General features: G+C 20.0%; 1 protein-coding gene across 1 annotated transcript in view; it reads right to left on the bottom strand.

Annotated features, from left to right (window-relative positions):
- Window positions 1-9214, bottom strand: part of LOC117182070 (serine/threonine-protein kinase RIO1) — a 27332-nt gene that overhangs the window by 13962 nt on the left and 4156 nt on the right. Inside the window, exon 2 of the mRNA XM_033375093.1 lies at window positions 4763-4971. Within this exon, the coding sequence (XP_033230984.1) occupies window positions 4763-4942 (180 nt within the window). The 5' untranslated portion in view covers window positions 4943-4971. The remainder of the gene's footprint in view (window positions 1-4762; window positions 4972-9214) is intronic.

The raw sequence follows: 9214 nt of genomic DNA, 5'->3' as shown, positions 1-9214 counted from the left end.
ACTTGACCAAGAAGATTACTAAAAATATCAATTTTAAAAGAAATATTTAAATTTCTAACGAAAAAAAATTCTTTAAATAAAATGATGAATCTTTAACAACAACAAATGAACTTTCAACCAAATCGTTTAATTTTTAATTAAAAATAGAATAGTTCAATTTTCAGTTACAGCCAAAAAAGAATGGAATTTTCAACAAAATGTTCGAATTTTTAAAAACAAAATTAATTTGTAACAAAAAATTTAAGTTACATTTTAAGTAAAAAAATTAATTTTTAATATATAAGCTAACTTTTTGCAAAATAAATCCATTTCCAAACAAAAAAGGTAAATAATCGACCAAGAAGATTAATTTTCTACTCAAAATATAAATTTTCAACAAAATAGTTTAATTATAACCAAATAAATTAATTTTTAATTAAATCGTGAATCTCTAACAACAACAAAAAAAGAAATTTCAACCAAATTGTTAAATTTCCAAACCAAAAGATGACTTTTTTAACAAAAAAGTTGAATTTTTAAACGAAAATTTGAGTTACATTTGACGTAATAAAATTAATGTTTGATGCAAAAGCTAATTTTTTGCCATATAAATCCTTTTTTAACCAAAAAAGATCAATTTTCGACCAAGAAGATTAATTTTTTACTAAAAATATAAATAGAAAAAAGAATTTTTAACAAAATAGTTTAATTTTTAACCAAATAAATTAATTTTTAATTAAATCGCGAAACTTTAACAACAAAAAAAGAAGATTCAACCAAATTGTTAAATTTCCAAACCAAAATATTAATTTTCTACCAAAAAATACCAATTTTAAACGAAATACATGAATTTTCAATAAAAAATGGAATAATTCAATTTGCAGCTACAAAAATAAATTTCCAAACCAAAAAAATTAAGGAATTTTCAACAAAATAGTTGAAATTTTAACAACAAAAGAACAAACAAATTTAACAAAAAAAGGTAAATCTTCGATCAATAATATAAATTTTCTGCTAAAAATATAAAATGTCAATAAAATGGATAAATTTGCAACCAAAGAAATTAATTTTTAAATAACATAATGAATTTTTAACGATAAAAAATGAACTTTCAACAAAATCGTTGGATTTCCAACAGAAAAGATTAATTTTCTAACCAAAAAGAACAATTTTTGACCGAGAAGATTACTAAAAATATAAATTTTCATTAAAATAGTTGAACTTCTAGCCAAATAAATGAATTTTTAAATAAAATTATGAATATTTAAACAAAAAAATTTAAATTTTCGACCAAGCAGATTAATTTTCTAGACAAAATATACACTTTCAACAAAATAGTTAAATTTCCAAACAAAGAAATTAATCTTTAAATCAGATTGTGAATCTTTAACAACAACAAAACTTTTAACCAAATGGTTGAATTTCGAAACCCAAAATAGTAGTTTTCTAACAAAAAAGTTAAATTTTTTAAGAGCAATAAAAACAAACGAAAATTCTAACCAAAAACTTAAGTTACCTTTTGAGTAAAAAAATTAATTTTTAATCCAAAAGCTAATTTTTTGACAAATAAATCGATTTTCAACCAAAAAAGATCAATTTTGGACCAAGAAGATTAATTTTTTATTAAAAACATAAATAAAAAAACGAATTTTCAACAAAATAGTTAAATTTCGAACCAAAGAAATTAACGTTTAAATAAAATAATGAATCTTTAGCAAAAAAACTGAACCTTCAACCAAATTTTTGAATTTTCAATTCAAAATATTATTTTTCTAACAAAAAATACCAATTTTATAAAAAAATACTTGAATTTTCAACGAAAAATAGAATAATTCAATTTGGAGCTACAAAAATAAACTTGAAATCAAAAAAGAAAGGAATTTTCAACAAAATAGTCCAAATTAAAAAATAATTAATTAATTGATTAAAAAATCTAACCAAAAAAGGTAAATTTTCGACCACAAAGATAAATTTTCTACTCAAAATATAAATTTTCAACAAAATAATTAAATTCCCAACCAAAGAAATGAATTTTTAAATCATATATGATGAATCTTTAACAACAAAAAAAGAACTTTGTACCAAATTGTTGAATTTCTAAATGAAAAGATGACTTTTCTAACAAAAAAGTTGAATTTTTAACAACAAAAAATAATAAAATTTTTAAACGATTTAAGTTACAATTTAAGTAAAAAAATTAATGTTTGATACAAAAGCCAATTTTTTGCCATGTAAATCAATTTTTAACAAAAAAAGATCAATTTTCGACCAAGAAGATTAAATTTTTACTACAAATATAAATAAAAAAAAGAATACCAATTTTTTACAAAATATATCAATTTTTAACAAAAAATAGAATAATTCAATTTGCAGATACAAAAATAAATTTCCAACCGAAAAAAGAAATGAATTTCGAACAAAGTAGTTGAAATTTACAAAAAAAATATTAAAATTTAACCAAAAAAGGTAAATTTTCGACCAAAATGATTAATTTTATACTAAAAATATAAATATCTGATAAAATAGTTAAATTTCTAAACGAAAAAATACACTTTTAAATAAAATGATGAATCTTTAACAATAAAAAGCGACATTTCAACTAAATCGTTGGATTTCCAAACCCAAAAGATGACTTTTCTAACAAAAAAGTTAAATTAAAAAATAAAAAATAAAATTTATAAATGAAAATTTAGGTTACATTTTAAGTCAAAAAATAAATTTCTAATCAAAAAGCTAATTTTTTGACAAATAAATCAATTTTCAACCAAAACGATCAATTTTCGACCAAAAAGATTAATTTTCTCCTAAAAATATAAATTTCCAACAAAATAGTTAAATTTCTAAACGAAGAAATACATTTTTAAATAAAATGACCAAATCTTTGGATTCCCAACCCAAAAAATTAATTTTCTAACCAAAAGACCAATTTTTAATTAAAAATAGAATAGTTCAATTTTTAGTTACAAAAAATAATTTTCAATCAAAAAAGAAAGGAATTTTCAACAAAATAATTGAATTTTTAATAAAAAAATTATTTTTTAAATGAAAATTTAAGATAAATTTAAGTTAACAATATTTAACTAAGAAGATTACTAAAAATATAAATTTTCAACAAAATAGTTGAACTTCCAACTGAATAAAATAATTTTTAAATAAAATTATGAATATTTAAACAAAAAAATTAAAATTTTCGACCAAGAAGATTAATTTTCTACAAAAAATATAAATTTTCAACAAAATAGTTAAATTTGCAACATAAGAAATTAATTTTAAAATAAAATTATGTATTTTTAACAAGAACAAAAACAAAAAAAAATTTTAACCAAAAACTCAAGTTACATTTTAAGTAAAAAAATTAAATTTTAATTCAAAACCTAATTTTTTGACAAATAAATCAATTTTTAACCAAAAAAGATCAATTTTCGACGAAGAAGATTAATTTTTTTACTAAAAATAAAAATTTTCAGCTAAATAAAATAATTTTTCAACGAAATATTTTATTTAGCTGAAAATTTATATGTTTTTGTGGAATTTTGTTTTGTTAAAAATCACAATTCTGGTTGAAAATTAATCTGGTCGATTTTTTTTTGTTAAAGATTCATCATTTTATTTAAAAATTAACTTCTTTGGTTCGAAATTTAACTATTTGGTTGCAAATTCGTTTATTTTATTTATATTTGTATTAAAAAAATAATTTTCGTAGTCGAAAATTGATGTTTTTTGGTAAAAAATTGATTGATTTGACAAAAAATTAGCCTCTGGATTAAAAATTAATTTTTTAACTTAAAATGTATCTTAAGTTTTCGGTTAAAATTGTAAAATTGTATATAAAATTTCAGCTGAATATAATAATTTTTAAACGAAATATTTAAATGTTCACATAAATATATAAATTTTCAATCAAGAAGATTAAATTTCTGTCAAAGAAGATAAATTTCCGACAAAAAATGGAATAGCTATCACTTAAAAAAATCAATAAAAAAAACAAGTAATTTTCAACTAAAGAAATTAATTTTCATCTTTGACCAAAAGAAACTTCATTTCTAACCAAATAATTGTGATTAAAAAAAAATTAATTTCTACCAAAATAGATAAATTTTGAACCCAAAAAGACGAATTCTCAAGAAAATAGTTTAAAATTAACTAAAAAAAATTCATTTTTAACAAACTTTTTGAATTTTTAACAAAATAATTCAATTGAATTCAAACTCTGCTTATAAAAAAATACCCTGACTTTTTTAGGGTTGAACAGATTAATTTTCAACCAAAGAGTTATGATTTTTAACAAAAAAAAAAAAAGAATTTTCCACAAAAACATATAAATATTTAGCTAAATAAAATAATTCTTCAACGAAATATTAAAATGTTAACATAAATATATAAATTTTCAACTAAGAAGATTAAATTTCTATAAAAAAAAAATAAATTTCCGATAAAAAATAGAATCGTTATCTGTTAAAAAAAATTCAATGCAAAAGAAATTAATTTTCATCATTAACCAAAAGAGATTTAATTTCTCTCCAAACATAATCCAAATTTCTATCCATACATAAATTTGCAGCCAAATAAAATATTTTTTAACAAAACTTTTCGAATTTTCATAAAAGTAATCAAATTTCAAACTCTGTTTATAAAAATATCCTGACTTTTTCAGGTTTGCATTTAATAAAAAAATTTTTTAAAAAATGAGAAAAGGGGAAAGTTTCTTGAAAATATGGGAAAAAGAGGAATTATTAATAAAAAAGTGAACTTAAAAAGAAAAAAATTTGTTGTTACAATTTACCTCAGCAAGCCTTTGAGGAATATAAGCTTGTTTAAATACTTCTTCGTCCACTTCTTGCTCTGGATTTAATTCTTGCGATTCCTGTGTCATTTGATTCGAAACTGTATCGAGATATTCATCCATATTATCTTCCGTTACAGTGGGATCAGTAATGAAATTAAAAAGAGCCTTCATTGACATTACCGCCACATCTTTTTTCTTGAAGAAATCTACACAAATCAGGAAAGAAATTAAATGTTTTTTTCTCTAAAATTTTAGAAAACAGTCTAATTGGACAATTTTTGTTTATTTTATTATTATTTATTTATTATTTTTATTTATATTTAATACTATATTCTATTGTCGCGTACAAAAATTCCCTGACAATTTCAGGTTTTCTTTAGGTATCTCAATTTTTTTTTCATAATACGAGAGTCATTTTAATATTTCGCATTTTTTTATAAACAATCGACTCGAAATATTTATACAAATTCGCGAGTTTATTATAATTTTTTTGTTCAATTTCTAAGTACTCGATTAATATTTTTAATTTAGAAAGCTTTGAAAAATTATATTAAAAGATATATTAATAACATATTAAATAATTAAATAACACTAGAAACGTAATTATTCATTTTTTGATGTTTTTCTCCAAAGTCCACGGATTGGAACAGTAATTCAAATAAATTTTTATTTTTTTATACTTAATATTCACTGCCTATTTGGGTAAAAGGCCAATTTTTAACTACATAGTCGAATTTTTAATTAATGGGATGAATCGTCAACAAAAATACTTGAATTTTAAACAAAAGACAAGAATTTTCAACTAAAAAACATAAATAATCTATAACACATTTAATAGTTAAATTTTCAGTGAAAAAATTAATTTTCAGCCAAAGAAAAAGCGAATTTTCAACCAAACAGTTAAATTTTGAACTAAAAAAATATCGATTATCTCTCAAAAATGAAATAGTTAAATTTTCAGTTGGAAAAATTAACTATCGACCAAGACAAAAAGAATTTTTTTAACAAAACAGTTACATTTTCAACCGAAGAGATAATTTTTTAATTTAAATGATGAATCTTCAACAGAAATAGTCGAATTTTAAATAAAAGAAAGGAAATTTCAATAAAAAAAGAGAAATTATCAACAAAAAATTGAATAGTTAAATTTTCAGTTAAAAAAAAACTAATTTTCAGCCAAAGAAAAAACTATTTTTCAACAAAACAGTCAAATTTTTAACCAAATCGGTGAATTTTCAACTAAAATAATAAATATTTAACTGTAATAGTTAAATTTTCAGTGAAAAAATTAATTTTCAGCCAAAGAAAAAGCGAATTTTCAACCAAATAGTTAAATTTTGAACTAAAAAAATATTAATTATCTCTCAAAAATGAAATAGTTAAATTTTCAGTTGGAAAAATTAACTATCGACCAAGGAAAAAAGAATTTTTTAAACAAAACAGTTAAATTTTCAACCCAAGTGATAAATTTTTAATTTAAATGATGAATCTTCAACAGAAATAGTCGAATTTTAAATAAAAGAAAGGAAATTTCAATTAAAAAAGACAAATTATCAACAAAAAATTGAATAGTTAAATTTTCAGTTAAAAAAAACTAATTTTCAGCCAAAGAAAAAACTATTTTTCAACAAAACAGTCAAATTTTTAACCAAATCGGTGAATTTTCAACTAAAATAATAAATATTTAACTGTAATAGTTAGATTTTCAGCTAAAAAATTAACTATCAACCAAGAAAAAACTAATTTTTAAAAACAAAAAAGTTAAATTTTTATCCGAAGTGACGAATTTTCAATTAATATGATGTATCTACAAAAGAAATAATACAATTTTAAATAAAAAAAATTAAATTTTCAGGAAAAATAAATAATTTTCAGCCAATGAAAAAACGAATTATTATCAAAATGATTAGATTTTCAACTAAAATTATGAATCTTCATCTGAAATAGTTAAATTTTTAACCAAAAAGATGATTCTTTAAACAAATATTTTAATTTCGAACTAAAGAAGTCATTTAAATGAAATGCGATAGTTGAATTTATAACTTAAAAACAAAAAAAAATCATTTTTCAAGAATTTTTTTTATCCAAAGTGAGAAATTTGTAACTTAAATTATGAATCTTCAACTGGAATAGATGATTTTCAAACTAAAAAGATCAATTTTTAAACAAGATAATTAATTTTCTACCAAAATAGAATGAATTCTCAACAAAATACAACAATTTTCAACGATATAGTTGAATTTTCAACTAAAAAAGAATAGATTTACAACCAAATGGTTCAATTTTGAACTGAAAAAGATCAATTTTCAACCAAAAAGTTCAATTTTAAACCGAAGTGATGAATTTTCAAAAAGGTGATTTTTCAAAGAAATAGTTGAATTTTGAACTAAAGAATTCATTTAAAAAATTCATCTTTTTTGTTGTACTATTATTATTATCTTAACATTAATTTTTTTTGGGTTTAAGATTAATAAAAATGAAAAAAGAAAAATCTTGCAAATTCAAAAACTTGATATGAAATTAAACTCTGTGTGGGAAAATTAAATTATTTGGTAGAAGATGCGCTTTTTTCTTAAAATAATTTTTTTTTAAAATAAATCTTTTTATTTAAAAAATGGAATTATTTGATTGAAAATTTACATAATTTGCTGAAAATTCGTTTTTTTTTTTTGAAGAAAATTAATCTTCTTGGAAAATGCAAGCGTGTCTCCAAATTTATATATTTCGTTGAGAATTCGTCTGTCTTGTAAACTCATCAACTTGGTATAAAATTGAACCAATTTTTGGTTTAAAAATTAATCTTTTTAATTTAAAAATTCAACCCTTTGGTTGAAAATTTACCTAATTTTCTATTTTTTATTGAATGTTAATTTATAAAAATGAAAATGGAACTATTCCATTTTTTGTTTAAAAATTAATCTTGTTTAAATTAATCTTATTTTGTTGCAAATTCGCCTTTTTTTGGTTTAATTCAATGGTGTTTTATTTAAAATTAAAGTCTTTTTCGGTTCAAATATCAACTATTATATTTTTTATTGAAAATTCATCTTTTTTTGTTGTTGAAAATTCAACTCCTTGGTTGAAAGTTGAACTATTATACTATTTTAAAATTAATTTATTGATTTAAGATTCACAATTTTAATAGAAAATTCATCTCTTTTGTTCAAAATTCAAAATTCTTTTTAAACTTCGTTAAAAATGAAATTTTTTGTTAATATTTCATATTTTCGGGTTGAAAATTCAACTGTTTTGTATTAAATAATTTTTTTGCAGAAGATTCGCCTTTTTAAATAAATATGCATTTTTTTAAATAAAAATTAATTTAAAAAATTTTTAAATTCAATCATCTGGTTGAAAATTTAAATATGCCGTGGAAAATTCAACTGATTTGAAGAAAATTAGTTTATTTGATTACAAGTTAATTTTTTTAAATGAAAATGCAACTATTTCATTTTTATTTTAAAATTAATCTTTTTTTGTTGTTGAAAAGTTGTCTTCTTAGGGTAAAAAATAACTTTCTAAAAATTAAAATTAAAATATTTCGTTCAAAATAAAATTTTTTTCTTGACATTTCATATTTTCGGGTTAAAAATTGAACTTTTTTGCATAGAAGATTCCTCTTTTTGTTTTGAAAATTCAACAACTTGGTATACAATTAAACTATGATGTGGAAAATTAAATTGTTTTGTAGAAGATTCGCTTTTTTTATTGGTAATTAATTTTTAAAAATAAAAATTAACCTTCTTAATTTAAAAATTAATCTTTTTGATTTAAAAATTAAACTATTTGGTTAAAGATTGACCTAATTTGTTGAAAATTCGTCTTTTTTGTGTAAAAATTAATCTTCTTGGTTTGAAATTCCAACTATTTGGTTCAAAATGTGTGTATTTTGTCAAGAATTAGCCTTTTTGTCTTGTAAATTCAACAACTTGGTAAAAAATTGAACTATGTTATAAAAAATTAAATTATGTTTTTGTTTAAAATTAATCTTTTTAATTTAAAAATTCAACCCTTTGGTTGAAAATTTACCTGATTTGTTGAAAATTATTTTTTTTTTGTAGAAAATTAATCTTCTTGGTTGAAAATGCAACTATTTGGTTCAAAATTTATGTATTTTGTTGAGAATTCGTCTGTTGGAAATTCAACAACTTGTAAAAAAATTGAACCATGTTGTGAAAAATTTAACTATTTTATAAAAGATTACCTTTTTTTATCGATAATTGTTTTAAATAAAATTTAATCTTTTTAATTTAACAAATCAATCATTTGGTTCAAAATTGACATAATTTCTTGAAAATTCGTCTTTTATGATAAAGAAATTAATCTTCTTAGTTTAAAATCAAACTATTTCATTGAAAATTAATCCTTTGGTTTGAAAACATATTCGTGTAATAAAATAAAAAACCAAATTTATAAAAATAGAGAAAATAATTTAAATTTCTCAAAATA

Source organism: Belonocnema kinseyi, chromosome 10 (assembly GCF_010883055.1).
Source record: "Belonocnema kinseyi isolate 2016_QV_RU_SX_M_011 chromosome 10, B_treatae_v1, whole genome shotgun sequence".
Taxonomy (NCBI): Eukaryota; Metazoa; Arthropoda; class Insecta; order Hymenoptera; family Cynipidae; genus Belonocnema; species Belonocnema kinseyi.
Note: the sequence above shows the minus strand (reverse complement) of the source record. Positions and strands in the feature narration are given on the sequence as shown.